Raw genomic sequence first — 16,485 nt, forward strand, 5'->3', positions numbered from 1 at the left:
AAGCCTTGGTCGTTTCTTTGACAGTGTTTTTATTACCGGTAGTCATTCCCTAATTAGTCAAGATGGGACAGGTGGTTGGGAAAGTGCATAATCCTGTGTACATATATGAGTTTCCGTCAAAGGATCATCCTTGCTAGATAAACACTTGCTATCTCGTGTGCCTGCGTGGAGTTCCCTCTTCCTTTCAACCCGTTTAAGTCAGGGCGCCGAGAACAAATGCCTGCGAAGGAAATCTGCTGACGCTCGTAATATTGCAAGCTACTGTCTGCCCTAATCCACACACGTCCATGTACATTCCGTGTGCACCTGTCGTGTTGACATGCGTTATTGTTCAGATGACCTCTAGGCTATCCAATGACTGTTAGACAAAAATTGGCATCTTGCATTTGCCCTTCCCTGAACCCTGTAGGGGAAATTGGGTAAGAGTGAGCTTCACAGAGCAGACAGGAATGACCCACAAGTACAGCATGCCATCCAGCACTCTGGCATGGTCTAAATGACAATGTAGAGTCATCTGTTCCTTGGTCTTTACGATACTACAGGAACGGGATCATTTGGGAGCATTGAAAACAAACTTGTTTTGCACATGCATTCCAAAGTGTGCACTTCAAGAAAATGTTAAACCCGAGTCCTATACTGAGGAGGTGTTGACTCTTCCCATAATGCACTGGGAGGGGGAAATGACCCCAAATGGTAACTTCTTGGGCGTCGTGCTGCAAAAGCAATAGGTCTATGTACTGATGACATCACACTTTGTTTATATCTCCACTTTTCCACGGAGCCAGTGTGGGCACATGGTCCACTGAGCACCATAGGAATGCACGAATGTAACACAAAAGTGTGATATGTCATAAGAACAGAAGTCCACGGTTTGCATTCCCCGATAAAATAAATTGTAAAAGAACAAATACACACTAGTATACACTGGACAATGCAAACGTTGCTCCTATGAAGAGCAGATCTCTTCATCCATGAAGCACTTTCAACCCAGGGACAAACAAATTGCTTTGAAAATGAACCATGTGTGTTGAATAAATAGCACATTGAATAGATTTACTTTGCTACTTGCTACAGACAGGAAGTCTTAATACGTAGGAGGTTTGATTCAACTTTCAACAAAACTTATACAATTGTACTCATTCCAGGATTTTCAAACTTTCCAAGGTGACTGTACTAACCAAAGCAGGGATCTTATACAAAGCACAACCAGTAGTGTGTGTGTGTGGGGAAAGGAACTCTACGATCCAATGATTTTAATAACCCTTCCAGAAGGCCATGCACCTTGGTGTGCAAGAAGGCAGCAGACTTGTGATGTAACAGAGGTTACTCTGGCTTTAATATTCTTTTTGCCGTTATTTTCTTGCCTTCAGAAAGTCCACTCCACTGTCGACGATGCTTTCAGCTCATGTTTGGGTTGACAAAACAAACAGTTAATTTACTCAGAGGTTTTCCTGAATCATGATACCATTTCACATCTCTGAATACTGAATATCATCACATACGGAAGACACCGAAGTCTGTGTTCTGTACAGGTGCGTTGAGGGCAGCGCTTAAACTCAGAGCTAGGACAGTGCGTGTATCTGCAGGGTCTATCACTCCGTCGTCCCATAACCTACACGGAGGGGAAAAATTGTACAGAAGTGTTGCTCTGTTGTACTTGTTATATTCTAAGATCATATAAAGCCTGCTTCTTTGACGTCACAGTCCTGTTTTTCCTACAAGTGGCTGCTAAAAACTATGGCTGGCCGTCGGTACAAAAATGAAATGAATAATTCACGAAGTGCTTAAACACCCACACAGCTACCAGAAAAACTGCTAATAAATGTACTACTAAATACTTAATGAAAATACAACCCTCTTTGAAAATACATGTAATGGGACAAATGTCCATTTTGAATGAATTTGAGGTAAAATCAAAAGTCAACCAAAAGGTGCTACTTCTACAAGTTTTGGCCACTGATACAACTTACAAGCGATATGAGAGTCATCTATTGGAAGTAATGACTTTCCAGTGCACATCGGGAGGAATAAAGTTATATTTAAGAGTTGTCTGCAGTGAGGTGAGATACGTTTCTTTTACACGTAAGGCATGCACAACTGTCACGGGTCAAGCCACAGTTGCATTGCCTCTAAAGAGTGCTTTCCGACACATTTTTCTTTAGTACCAAATGTTTCAAAGTAAGTCAGAGTGAATGTCTCGGCTCACTGCTGCGTGGACAGTTCTACGATGCAGACAGACTTGGTGTATCTTTTTAATTGTGCCAGTCACAGGGTCTTGCATGAAAACAAGACCTTTGCGGTTTAAAAACAATTTCTGCGGACAGTCTGTCTTCAAGGGGACTGATATATGGATCGACAAATTTCTAATAAATGGATTTGATAGAATCAAAATGACAAACATTAACCACTAACACAAATGAAAGTCCTTTGCGCAAATTCACTGATCCCTGCTATAATAAATGTTATCAACAGTCTACATAAAAAAGTGTGAATACCAGTGATATTTTGGTCAAAGTCTGAGTTTGGACAGCTCAAAGCTGACATGATATGCGAGGAGTAAGGGTAACATGCATTTTTATGGACTGGAGTCAGGTTGGTCAAGTAATACTCTCCTCTGCGACCAGGAGTTCGAATCCCACCCGTGTGGATAGAGATTATGCATCAACGCATCCTCAGAGGGCAAGGGTTTGGTATCACTTGGATATGCTTGGGTAAACCTTTTGTGCATTCATTGTAGGTGGAACTAAAATTAAAATAACAAAAACAGCCTCTTAGACATCAATGCATAACCTCTGTTGGATTTCAGTCTCAACCTGATTCCGTGGGCTATCCAAGGAAGACATTTATCTGTCCAGGATTTCCTCCTCCCTCTGAAATTCTACATTTCTTTTTGTTTCTTCTCCCAGAGAGAACAGTTTGTGACTTATAGGGCTTTACCCTGGATGTAAAGAAACTTGTCCAGGGCAAATCAAAATACATTGGTGTATCTCAGACAGTGGCAGTAGGCGATGTGATTGGAAAACCTCTTACCTGGCACTGGAGTAGTAAGGACTTCCTTCTTGTTCATACTTCTCCAAGATGGGTTTCATTAATGCTTCTTGCTCCTCTGCCGTAAACTGTGGGCGAAAAAAATGAAACCATCCTCCAGTATCTTGCAGTTTGGCTGGGTTTTGAGAAAAAACCTGGGTAAAGGTTTGGAACCTAATGTAATTGGGGAGTTTGTATTGGGATGGCTTAACATGGCTGGAAAATATGGAAATGCAAGCCTCAAAAATGGCCGTTGCATCAGACGTTAATCAAACCATGTACATGTACTTTTTTCATCAGCTCTCTCTATATATGTGTTATAAAGACATTGGATTGGCGTCCTGCCGATCAGACTTTTGAAATAAAAAAGCAATCTCAAAATGTGAAATTTGCAGCCATTTCAGGGCAGGCATTCCTTTCAAAAATTTCATTATATGGTTTAGTCGTTATTCAAAATGGTAAACATCACAGAATATAACACAAAGACGTGTAAAGATGAAATTTCGCAACATCCCAGATGGCGCAGCACATGATGCATGAACACAACTGACATAAAATACCTCCCAATAATTGTTCTTTCCCGATGAATTATTTATTTATTTAACGTGTCATCACGGCTATTGCTTCATAGTATTTATGGTTTTATAGTATCACAATGTGAAATTTGCAGGCACTGAACCCCAACCAAAGTGGCCCTAGTTTCCAAAAGTCACGGTTGTTTGGTCACATTAATTTTTCACAAGAAAACCTGGCAACATGTGCTGTTGGAAACGAAATGTCTTTCAACTAAGCACAGGTTGCTGAACACATTGTGCATATTCATGGAAGGTCTGTCAGCTCAGTATGGACTTCAATGTTTCGCTATTCACGCTGGAAGATGTGTTATCTACAGTGACATTCTGTGACAGTTGTACAGAGAGTGTGTTACCACGGTGACAGATCAGACTATCAAATTTCCATTCCTATTCATTCTGTACATGTACAAAAGTCCACAGAGTTGAATGCATGTTTAGCTTAGATTTGAGCTGCATCCGAATATGTTGCTGGAAAAATATAGAAAACACATGGAAATGTGCAGACAATAGACATACCCATAGCTCTTTAAGCCAGTTTTTGGAAACGGCCTTGGCCTCTGCACAAGGTCTACATGCATGACACGAGAGTTGCGACAACTTCACACTGGGAGCCATTTTGGTCCCAAAGTCTGTCATGACAGTGCTACATGTACCTCGCAGGCATGCTGGGTGTTCATATACCCTGCAAACAATCAACTATCTAAATGTGACATGCCAACCACTTGACCACACGTCAAAACTTTCTCTATACAAAGCTATGTGGACACCATACCTGACATCCCCAATCCCAACCTTAAAATGAGTTATAAGCACTAGGAAACCGATGCAGAGTTTCTAAGCTTATTCAACGAGGTGCACGTTGAGAGATAACGTTAGAGTTGGCAAATCTAATGTGTTTACATCTTACCTCTTGGCCCATTCGTTGTCTTTGTGCTTTCTGTACCTGAGCCAAAACCAATGCTGCTTGCTTGCCACCCATGACAGAGATACGAGCGTTAGGCCACATGTACAGGAATCGTGGACTACATATACAAGAAGAAGTACGACACATAAACCACTAAATACACCGCTATGAAAGTGATTTAACATGCTTCAGGAAAGATTTCATTCATGTTTCAATGACTTCTCAGACAGGTATTCCGCTAACGTCGTCACAATGTATTTCCTCAATATCATTAGTGCATGCATGGTTTTCCAGAAGTCTGAAAGGATGTAATTTCAAAACCTTAATAAATTTGCTGCACTCTTGAGTTTCTCTTTCATTTTTCTTTTCATTTCACGCATTCTTCTGTACCCTGGATCGACAGGCGCCAGGTGAATTTAAACTGACACATGCGGAGTTCATACTGCCCTAAAACAATGCATTCTAGGTTCCTCCAATAACTATCTTATCACACTTGCTGTCCAAGCATCTATGAAATGGGAATCCGCTCATTTCAATATTAGGATCTACAATTTTTGAACAAATATCCAGAGAAGTTCTGTTCTTTACCCATAAGCCCGTCCACACATTCCATAGTTGCCGGCACCAAATGACCCGCCTACGATGATTGTGATCTTGGGAACGTTGGCGCAGGCTACGGCAGTCACCATCTTGGCTCCGTTCTTAGCTATGCCTCCTGCCTCCGCATCACGACCGACCATGAAACCTATGCATTGTGGGAAGACAGGGTCGGCGGGTTAGAAGAAAACAGAGCAATGTATTTGTGCATCTAAACCGACGATCTCGAGATTCAAATGGTGATTTTTGCCCGAGGGCCCATGTGCTTCAAGATATTGTTACCCCTGATCCGCATGATTATTCATTTTGTGATTCATGAACTTTCCAGAGGGCATAACCTGCCACAGGGTCAGCCTCAAGGCTTGTTCACACAAAAAAACTGTGATAATGGATTCTAAACTGGGGAAAATTACAACGTGGTTTTTTCATGGAGCCAATTTACCCCGAGTTTCACAGTGGGTTTGGTGGTTGAAATAATGAGTAATTATGAGCAAAATAATCTCACCTGTGATATTCTGTAGGAAGAGGAGCGGAATTTTTCGCTTGCAGCACAACTGTATGAAATGAGCTGCCTGCCAAAAAATACAATTAATGAAATACTGTCATTGAAAGTGTCTTAACCTCTTCACGGCCGGATTATTTTGACCGCGACTGCTGGGCTGTGGTGGTATGCCCTGAATGGGGGGCTTTGTCCAGCAGCAGGCCCCATTGAACCAGCAGCTACATGGTGAATAGACTGTATGTGAGGTATGCACTAATCCTCACACAATGTTGCGGTGGTAGTAGCAGTCCTCCGTAGCAAAGGGGTTTAAGCTGACCTTAAGTCCGTCCGAGATTTCCAGTACAATTGAGGAGTGTCATCAAATAGTTTAGAGTCCCTTCCATGACCGCCTGCTGTGAGACCAGCCGGTATCTCCAAAGGGATTGGGACTTCAGATTGAACCAAGCGGGCCTGGATGAACTCCACTGGGCCTCTATGTCACAACCTGGGTGACCACCATGAAGAGCAATTTGGGATATTCAATTCCTCGTCTTTCCACTCCACAGTAAGCCCACTGGGCCAAATAAGCCTCTAGCAATGGCCAGTCTTCAGTCTACATGCTGCCTATTGTTCAAACCCTCAGTTACATGTAACACTTCACAAGAACAGGGGTGTCACACATCAGAAACCAGGCTGCATCTGGCCTCATACCGATTGGGGTGGAAGGGATTAACAAGCCAGGCCCAGCATGCACCAACCGTCTGTACTTTGATGGACGCCTCTTAGTCACTTTTGATAAAAACGATACGGAATGCAATATAATTTGCACTGTTTCATACATGGGGAGCACGTTTTCAACAACCGATATTTACAAAAGTTTCAAAACAGAACAGAGCTTGCATGCACGTGCTGCGGGAGTTCCAGTCAACTCAATGTGATACGGCTGATGCTGACTTCTACACTCAATATCTTGAAATCACTTTGATGGTCATCATTGTTTCATGACTCATGAGATATTCAGATTGTTCTCACCTTCAGAGCACACGACGAGTATAGCACCCCATTGTTACCAAGGATACCGACTGGGTAGCCATGGATGTGAGCAAATCCTGCACAAATGTGATGAAAAAGTTTATCAGTAAGCTTGATCCCACGAACAATCATCTTTCCTCAATTTTTTTTGTCATCCGTATCTTTATATATTTACCATATCGGTAAACAATGCAACTACTAAAATTAAATCATTTACACCCTCAATATATGCATTTTTAACCCTGTGTCGTCCTGTAATCCATGCCATATCTCCATAAACTGTCCAAACACTTCATGAACCTCTTCTGCCATTAATTTTTATTTCAACACGGCGAAGACAATTCACTGAAGGTAATCTGTAAAGTTCTAACAGCTGATTCACTCTTTCGCTGTTTGCCATAAATGCCTGGCCCACCTGTTATCAACGTGTCTCCATAAAGTGTCTTGAACTCGTCAAACACGCTGCCATCCACAACCCTGGCTATGACTTCTCGGATGTCGTACACTTTACTGAAGTCACTCTGGACGATGCCGTACAGTTCATCTATGGGATAAATTGGGTCCTGCGGCTCCTGAATTGGAATCTGGAGAAAAAAGAACAAATATTTCAATTGTGAGTTAAAACATGCCGACAAAAAGGAATCATCAGTAACTACACGTATGAATAAGCACACTTATAAATATACCATTTCAGAAGTTGGGCATCGATGAAGAGTGTCTCAATTACATTAATGTTCCAATTCTTTTTAAACTAAACGCACAATGGTGAGCTGGAATTTCCAGTGCAACATTCCCAGTGAGGGAAAACAGACCGTATTCCTATTGGAATATTCTGGATGTTTCAAGGCACAATATGTTTCTTCCATGTGAACTTCCTAGACATTTTCACCTTGGAGCCTTCCAAAGTCTTAACTGCACAGGGACCCAGTGACACATTCTTGGGCATAAAATCCTACGGTGTACTTTTCCCAATTTTTTCAAAATCCTTTAAAACGTCTGCTTGGATTTTGAAGGACTTGAATGGGTTAGATCCAATAAAAGTCTCAGCCTGTCTGTCATGCTGTTTGACTGTACATGCACCTAAGGCCTAAGCCCCATCTCTAAGTGCTAAGTCGTGGTCATTTACTCTTGCGCCCCCATCTCATGTTACTTATCAAGTCTGTAAATTCAAAATCACTTAACCCTGAGTCCAACTTAAAAATCATAGCGTCATGCGACTGGAGTCCGAGTGTCCGACTTGGGTTCAAAACCGAGTCCTCAGTCTGTTGGTCTTGCTTACATTTATTGATTTCTTCCTGTTGAGGTTGGCGACTGTTCTTCTGGCCAGGTACAAGGCATGGCCGTCATCTTCTGCAAAGTGGTCCGTAACACCTGATGTCCTATTTAAATCATAGAAAACATATTTTAGACCAATCAATGGCTGCAAACAGCACACTACAGTTCTGTGGATACCTCAACCAACACTGCGTCAGCATTAACACCCTTAACTTGGAAGAACTGCCTTTGATATACATGTAAAGGAGCTAGCAGATCTGCTCTGTTGATATCAGCAGGGTACCCTAATTTTTTCCCTTCTCAGCATGCCACACAGCAACCGTAACAGATTTTATATGGATGCTGTTTGTTGAACTAACATGGTCTCACCTCTGAATGGCCTTAATGTCACACAAGGTTGTATCTCACATTAAGGGAATATTAACCCTAACTGCCTAAGGGTTGCCGGACCTAACCTTCCCCATTCACACAAAGTTAAACACCCATATGGGACTTTGTGCACAGAGCCTGTTGGACTTTGTTTTTCTGAGGTATGCCAAACCCAATGCAAAAGCCAGCTGTTATGGGCCTACCAGACCTATCCCCACAGAATTAAACACTTTACTGCTGTTGAATTCTGTGTGGTTGGGGAAGGTTAGGGTTAAAAGAGCACATTAAACGTGCATTTTCTCTGAAAAACTAAACCTCCCATGAGTTCATTTTTTTGTGAGCAGGTAAGGGTAAATTTTTCATTTTTCTTTGTGGAAACAGCTCTGGGAATCGTCCAAAAATTGACTGATCAAATTTGTCCACATCACAAGGGCATTCAAAATGGGTCTTACCTGCAATGGAGGTCAGCCCCGCCCAAATCCTCGGGAGAGACCACCTCACCGGTGGCTGCTCGCACCTGTTTGAACAGAGAAATTCTCATCCCAATCAATTACAAACGTCCCATGCAACACACAAACAAGAATTCAGATGCCAGTTGTGACTGGGGACGGGACCTCACACATGTATGAGGACAGGTAATGTCCCATAAGTTTCTGAAATCATCCAAGTTGATTTATACCATATGTTATCTCTCCTGCATTTGATCAAGCTTCCAAATACTCATACATGTGAAATGTAGCACCTACATATGTACATGTATTTGGCATTTCAATGACTTCCTTCTTGTACAAGAGGTACAATTCTCAGGCTCTATGTTAAGGGAGAGGCACCGAGGCTGTGTCCAGCCTACTGACAAGTTTTGACTTGGACATAGTCCTTCCGTAGTGAAGCCCTTTGACAAACTTACTTAACCTCACAGTGGAATAATAGGAACCTGTGGGTCAGAATTTGTTTGTAGGATGGCTGGTTTATTCAAGGTCTGGGCCCCAATTTCACAGCACTGTCTAACAGCCGATTTTGAGCTACCAGAGCCCCATCTGATTTTACAGAGGACTGTTAGGCAGCAAAAGCATGCTTAACCCCAGAGAGAAAAGTTGCTTAGCCCCTAACTACCCCAAACTCCAACAGCAGGTTTTGGAAGGTTTGGTACCACACCTGATGAACTTATTAAACTTTGTTGTCAAAGGTCCAGGGGGATGGTGTTGGATTTTGTGTGAGTTGGGACACAGGGTTCATTGTGTGCAGTGTCTGGCTTGCTGTACCAAGTGTTGGACTATGCTTGATTTTGTCAGGTTTGTTACTGCTGCAGAGCAAGTCATCCTATACTGCATAGACCCATCCATCCAACGGGCTCACTGAGTCAGAGTTTATCAGGTTTGGTCCCGTGACCTGCATATACAAGTACATGTACATGGACAAGTGCATGCACGTGTTGGATTTTGTGAGGTTCAGTATGCTTTCTAGTGCAGGAGCCTAGGGGGTTAGGGCTAAATCAGTAATGTAACAATTATAAATCTCAGCGCAGGCACAACTGTCAGTGCATCCATGAGATGTAAAAGTGCTTATGAAGCAGCATCATATTCTGCTGTACAGCTAGCATAGCTTTATCACTAACTGTTTATCAGCAATGACATTGGACCTAGAATTCCTAGATGTACATCCGTCCAGTGATGCTGTCCAAGGGAACACAGATGGAACAAGGAACATGCCATCTATGGCTAAATCACTGAACGCCACAAACAAGGATGACAATCAGCTACATGGGACAACGAACCCTACCGGGAGACTGCAGCTCTTCACAAGGCGTTCAACACAACCTCACTTTGGGTATTTGCACTCCACAATACCACACAGCTTTTACATCAAGGCAACTCCACCTGGCCTTACCAAGGGCGGTCCTGCAAGAAAAATGGTTCCTTGCTTCTTGACGATGATGCTCTGGTCAGCCATGGCTGGTACATATGCTCCTCCGGCTGTACAGCTACCCATGACAACGGCAATCTGGAAAAACCAGTTGAAAAAGATACTTATAGTTCACAATAGAGAAAAGCCTATTTAGCAAAATTGGTACTTGTAAGTCATCTTAGCTCAACTAATGTGATACAAGGTATCCACTTGAGATGCGGCGAATTGAACATGATGCAAATCAAGCACAAATAGTGGACATCCATATGGATTCAAGGCCTCAATTTAAAAAAGGGCACACACTTCATAAAGTCTGATGTTTCATTTGTTATTTTTTTTGGTTGCATTCACAAACTATGCGTACAATTCTCCTTGAAACACCTGTATTGGGCAATAATTTTGATGTCTTACACTCTCCACAGATACGTGCGAGCATTCCATGAACGGACAACATACACAAACATGACAAAAGTTTAGGCCGGGGTCAAAGGTTGCTGACCTGAGGTATCCCCATGCCGGACATGGTGGCTTGATTGTAGAAGATGCGACCAAAGTTATCTCTGTCCGGAAAGACTTCATCCTGCCTGGGTAAGTTGGCCCCTCCGGAATCCACTGTAGTATTGGAAAACAGACGAATAAGAGTGATTTTAGCATAAGACAATTAAATCATGGATTAGTATCGTTGTCGAGTCTTCAGGTAAACTGAAAAGATATTTGAGATGTTTTGGTAGGAGTGAGGTCAGAGCACGGAGGCTCAGTCGACCGTTTAACTTGAATGAAAAGACATAAATGTTTGGAAATGCAACTGATGGGTGTATGCAAAAAATGTACAGATCTTCCTGGGACTCAGATTTGGACTTTGAACTAAATTGAAGATGCATTTCCAGTACAACTTTTTAAACATATGTACAAACACTTTGATTCCTTCTCATAAACAAAGGTCCACGGGCTCAAACTACACTCTCTCAATTTTAAAGTTTGATTTTGGATACATGTACCAGCTTGTCATCCAAGGACAATCTGACGCAAAAAAAGGATGACTTCACCAATGTTTTGGGGCTCTGTGAACACAACTGCTTCAGGTTACAACAATGCCTATGTTTTCACCAATAGCTAATGGTACAAGTGGGTTTCATCATTTTGATGTTACACCTTCATGTGCGTGTACGTGCTAACACCCCATCGCATTTGACATGTTTCAGAAAGCCTGATGAAAAACCCAGCTATTATAGAGTACCAAGGAGAGAAAGTCAGCGCATAATGCTGTGTGTAAAAGGCATTTGCGCTAGAACCAGCGGCGAGCGCCTCAACCAACACACGTACGTACTGAGTTGGTTTGTACTACTTTATTTTATTTATTTATATCGGTTCATGCAGCAGAGCTTTTAGCGCCAATTACAAGATGATAATGAGAAGCAGACAATGAAGACATGTTCAGTTTTAGAGGTGGCAGGAAAACCCCAGATAAACGTTTCAGGTAAAACCCACGGACTCAGGTAGGGACTGAAAACCCAATTCACATGTGGACCAAGCCGGATTCGAACCCAGGCCCCCCAAAGGTGGAAGGCGAGGAAAGAAACACAAGAGATCTGATCAATTTGTAGTAAAACTGGACTCATTTTGTGGGAAAACAAATGTGGTATTAATGAGAGATCTGCTAAAATGTTGGCCTGTCTAAAGCAACTTCACAGCTTATCCGCAATCACCCACCAAGATAAATACAGGTCAAGTTGTTTTCTCTCGCAACGTCTTGTGCTCGGAGGTGTTTCTTGACGGTGATGGGATAGTAAGTGCCGGCTTTGACTGTTGCGTCATTGGCTACAATCATACAGTCAACCCTGAAACCAAAGCAAATTCAGTTTTGGCAAATCCACATTTGGTATTCTTACGAGTAACTGTAAGATATCATATGACTGACGTGCAAAAGACTTTCTGTAAACAGTGTTGATAAATTCCTATAAATATGAACCACGGGAGGAGACTGAATATTTGGGAAATAAAGAGCAAAGCAAATGTAACAATCAACAGATGGAAAAAATGTTGAAATGCAGCTAGACATTTCTGAAATCAACAGAAACTGGTTCTTAACGTTTAAAAGTATGATCCAATTCCACAGAATGAGTCGCAAGGCACTTTAGCTACTTTCGAGTAACAAGTGTCTTAAAAATATCAGTATCTGGCACAATTTAATTCCTAGACACTCTCATTAATCTTAAACAGGATGCCCAACTGAGTGATGCACATGTATACATTAGAACAAAGCTCAGTTTGCTCCTATCCAGAAACAATAAGTATCGAAACCCTAAGATTCATTTTAACCATCTGGTTTCTTTAAAATGATTTCAATGTTACAACTACCCATTTCCTGTAAGTAGTCAAATTTCCATACATCTTCATTCACAGTTACATGTAAAACCAACACACAGAATGACAGACACCTACCCAGACACTCTACCAATACCAGTGATAATTCCCCCGGCAGGGACTTCTTCTTCCCCGTAGAGATCATATCCGGCCAACTGAGACAGCTCCAGGAATGGAGACCTAAAGTCAGAGTGTGTAAGATATTCACAAACACGATAAATCAAAGGAAAACACTCATCATACCATGTGCCTGGATTCATGAATTAAATTGCTTAAAATAAGGTACATGCACATCCTCATGCTTTAAAGGTTTCTTTAATTTAGCACTAACCCACTTCATACATGTATACACCCTGCTGTGTCCATCAATACGAACAATGCTTTACCACTTGCTGCTGGGTGCTTTTAAAAATGCAGTGCACACACACAGGCCATTTTCAAGATTTTCAGTTTTCAAAATTCTTCAAAAATTTGTCATTTCATTTAATGGACGTTTTCACCCACACGAATGACTCCTTGGTGGCTACTCTAACATGTCTAAGCTGACAGGCAACCTTCATTGACTGCTGAGTATTTCAGCCAGGTCTGCCGCCCTGCAAAGAGAGTCCAGAATTGTGAGGTGTTGCATAATTTCCTTTTTTCCCAGTGAATGCAAGAGGCCTCTTTTCAAATGCAGCTGGATTAGCATGCAGTGGTGCTGTGTCTCTCATCAGTGGGGCTCTGGAGCACTTTTGTCTGCGGTGCTAATCCACTGTGAGCTATGCCCAAAACAGTAGTATACTGTTTAAAAACAGTGACAGATTACTTTCAAAAAAATACAAGCCAAAAAATGATGGCAATTCCCAGCAGCAGGTCTTCTGTTCCGAGTACGGTCTTTTGTTACACGGACCAGCTCTTTTGTCCAATTTCGGGCAGCCCGGCTCTGCGTATAAACCCATGGTGCCCGGAACGGGGTTCCCAGGCAGCAAGTGGTTAAAGATAGACCAGATGAACAAGGCACTGCAACAATTCCATTATTATTATGCCAATTCACCGGGCCAAGAGACCAATTTTAGTGACTGGAATAAGTTCACACCTGGCTTCTACCCCGGAAGGCATCCATTTGCATTCCTCGGTGGAGAGGGGGCAAAAGTGACTTGACCAGGCCACAGTCACAGCATGCAAACCAGTTGCTAGGTTCAAAAACTCCTGAACTATATGCATGATCTGCATTCACAATCCCTATAAAACAACTAGGCCACCAGACTGAATCCATGCGGTTGGATCACTAGCCATCACTTACCCTGGATCCAGCAGGTTATTGATGCGATCTCGGACCAGCATCTTCCCCTGGGACACGTGACGCTGGATGTTCTTCTCACCGCCTCCTTTAGTGGCCGAGGAGACCCGTGATTTCAGATCACCAACCAGTTCCTTCATGCGGGCATAATTTTCCTGTTCAACACATTAGGAATCAACAGCTTTATCAACAAGGAACCACACCTACAACCGTAAGTTGTCAACTTCTACTCACCTTCGTACATGTGCATGCATTGTGAGTATATTGCCCAATTTACATGTATGGGGCTTACTCAGTCACCGTGAAACTATTACCGCGCATTTTTCCTCACTGCCCAATTTGTATTCACTTCGTGAATTTTCGAGAATTTGTATTCACTTCGTGAATACAAATTCCCGATGTCAACGACAAACATGAAGACACACTAAACCATGACTACATGAACATTTTTTTAGTTGAAGTGGAACGAGCTTGGGAAAGAATTGCACACACATGGATGCCACTAACTTACCAAGTTATCCCCGAGGTGACTTATTAACCACCTGAAAGCAATAACATGTTCTAACGTCAGTGACCGTATGGTCACCAGGCTCCTTATTTTGCCATTTACTGTGAAACCAATCAGACTTGACAATACATGTACCGGTAGGTGGTGAAATTAGGGACCTGGTGACTACACGGTCACAGTCGTTACGTGTCCTATAAAGTCAAATTTAGTAGTGAAAATATTACAGTATTCACTCAGAAAACACAAATTTTTAGACCAGTCTCATGGGGTTTGTGCACAGGGTGTCCAGTCTGCCAGTGGTGTCAGTCATGTCAGCAGGCCTAATGTCCGTGACCATATAGTTGCCAGGACCCTAATTTGGCCACCTACATGTACTGTCAGTTCGAGGAGACTGTCCCTACTCCCTAACCTCAGAGAAGTACCTTTATTCGGAGACAAAATCAGTTCCCGGAAAGAGAGAAAGTCCCTCTTCACGTGGACTTTGTGATCCTACCATTGACCTGGGGATCCTTAGACATGTAATGCAAAAATTGGATTCAGCAGGAAAAAACATCCAGGGCTGCTGTTTAACCCTAACCGTCCTCAATCCTTCACCTGTTGGAGGATTGAGGAGGGTTAGGGTTGAAGAAAGCTTCTACTGTTTACTTCTAGCATTACAAACAGGAGTCTGCGATGGAATTAAAGGGTGCAGAAAAAACCACATTAAAACAACTTTTTGCAAATCAATTCTTTATGATATAGTTAACTGAGTGACATGGTACAAGTTCATAAAGACTTCAATAAATCATACATGCATGATTAGAAAAAATGGGAGAAAAAAATTGATTCACATAGATATTTTTGACCCCAGCCCACTTATAACGAGATACTCTCTTTCTGGGGATTGGTTTTGTCTCCAAATAAAGGGATTTTTCCGAAGTTGTGTTGAGTTGTGATGTGCACCTGTACTGATTGTCAAGTCACATTGGTTTTCACAGTAGGCTAAGTGGCAAATTAAGGGACCTGGCGACTATACCTTCATGTACAAAATTCTTTCCCTGGCTTGAAAAGTGCCATCACTCCCATCAGGTTCAACATAAGTCAGAGTAGGACCCTACAAATTGCCTCCTTTAGTTTTAACAGTTCAGCATGGTTAGCGATAGTACATGTACTTATAGCTCAAGCAACTTCATCAATCATTTACATGTATCTTCTGTACATGTCTATACCCCAAATCAAAATCCTCAGATTTCACCCTCAAATTAAACATGTTCAAATAGTCCTGAAAATGTCTTTCATATGCCCCAACTTTAGCATCTAAGTAACCGACTTGGTTTTTTCCCTCCTAAATTGAACTTTTCTGGACATGTTTTTGCTTTCTGGAAGCTAGGTCACTGTAGGGTAAGCACTGTGGGCATTGTGGAAAGGAAAAAGGAGCAAACATTGCCCCTTTTCCCACAATGCCTTTCTGCTATCGTGCAAAATCACCCATGCAGTATTTGCAATAAGGCTTATCACAGCCCTACTTCAAGGCATGACTTAAATTTCTGCAATAACAGGATTGTCACAAACTTTGAATCCTAATTCCTGAAATTCATGCCTTGAAGTATGCCTGTGATGGTGACAGAAAAGAGACAGATTTCAAAAGAGAGCCATTCACAGCCAGAGCACGACCGACGACCAACATGTACATCACGTACTGCTAGAACTGTAGGCCTAGGCCTACTGTACTGTACTGTACCTTGTATTGATCGGAATTTTTGTCCGGCGGTGATCCGATCGTTGCAATTCTCTCCCCATAATATGACCGAAATGTTCCTGCCACACTCCTTCGCAGACTGCGACCAAAAAGGCGACAGCAAACGTTCATTTTGGGGCATTTGTTTTGTAGCACTTCCCAGACAAGCGAGTCAGATCTACGTGTAGATGGGCGCAGCCATGTTGGTTTGCCGAACTACGTACAGTACATGTACAGACCAGGCTGAAATTGGCACGAAATTCGGGCCGGTACAGTACGTTATGCACGTACATGTACATGTACATGTATGTATCCGTCACATGCAGCACCCAGCGGGCGCTCGCCCCGGCGCGGCGCGACGAGCGAAGACCACAGCGCCCCCTACCGGCATATTAAAGCGGGTAAGACAATCAAGAAGGCGGGCCCTGGTGGACATAGGCGGAGGGGTGCTC

General features: G+C 42.5%; 1 protein-coding gene across 1 annotated transcript; it reads right to left on the bottom strand.

Moving 5' to 3' along the window:
• Window positions 1-9: 9 nt before the first annotated feature.
• On the bottom strand, window positions 10-16,301 carry LOC110975979 (methylcrotonoyl-CoA carboxylase beta chain, mitochondrial-like). The gene is made up of 15 exons (XM_087140543.1): window positions 16,037-16,301; window positions 13,812-13,963; window positions 12,608-12,709; window positions 11,876-12,003; window positions 10,665-10,777; window positions 10,148-10,261; window positions 8,713-8,777; window positions 7,896-7,995; window positions 7,032-7,200; window positions 6,617-6,693; window positions 5,609-5,675; window positions 5,095-5,251; window positions 4,510-4,624; window positions 3,031-3,116; window positions 10-1,612 (listed from the first exon to the last, which is right to left on the bottom strand). The coding sequence occupies exons 1-15, from the start codon at window positions 16,163-16,165 to the stop codon at window positions 1,495-1,497; spliced, it is 1,692 nt and encodes a 563-aa protein (XP_086996669.1). The 5' UTR covers window positions 16,166-16,301; the 3' UTR covers window positions 10-1,494.
• Window positions 16,302-16,485: the final 184 nt, after the last annotated feature.

This window comes from Acanthaster planci, linkage group LG08, assembly GCF_054643075.1.
Source record: "Acanthaster planci isolate LZ-2023a linkage group LG08, COTS_SCS, whole genome shotgun sequence".
NCBI classification, from domain to species: Eukaryota; Metazoa; Echinodermata; class Asteroidea; order Valvatida; family Acanthasteridae; genus Acanthaster; species Acanthaster planci.

What these genes read in the sequence shown, in the direction of transcription:
- LOC110975979 (XM_087140543.1), bottom strand. Translation starts at nt 16,165, where the DNA reads ATGAACGTTTGCTGTCGCCTTTTTGGTCGCAGTCTGCGAAGGAGTGTG. An exon ending in ACAGGAAGAAATCAATAAAT is followed by an intron (nt 7,201 to 7,895) that starts GTAAGCAAGACC and finishes TTTTTTCTCCAG; the next exon opens with ATTCCAATTCAGGAGCCGCA. An exon ending in TGGAGACACGTTGATAACAG is followed by an intron (nt 6,694 to 7,031) that starts GTGGGCCAGGCA and finishes ACATTTGTGCAG; the next exon opens with GATTTGCTCACATCCATGGC.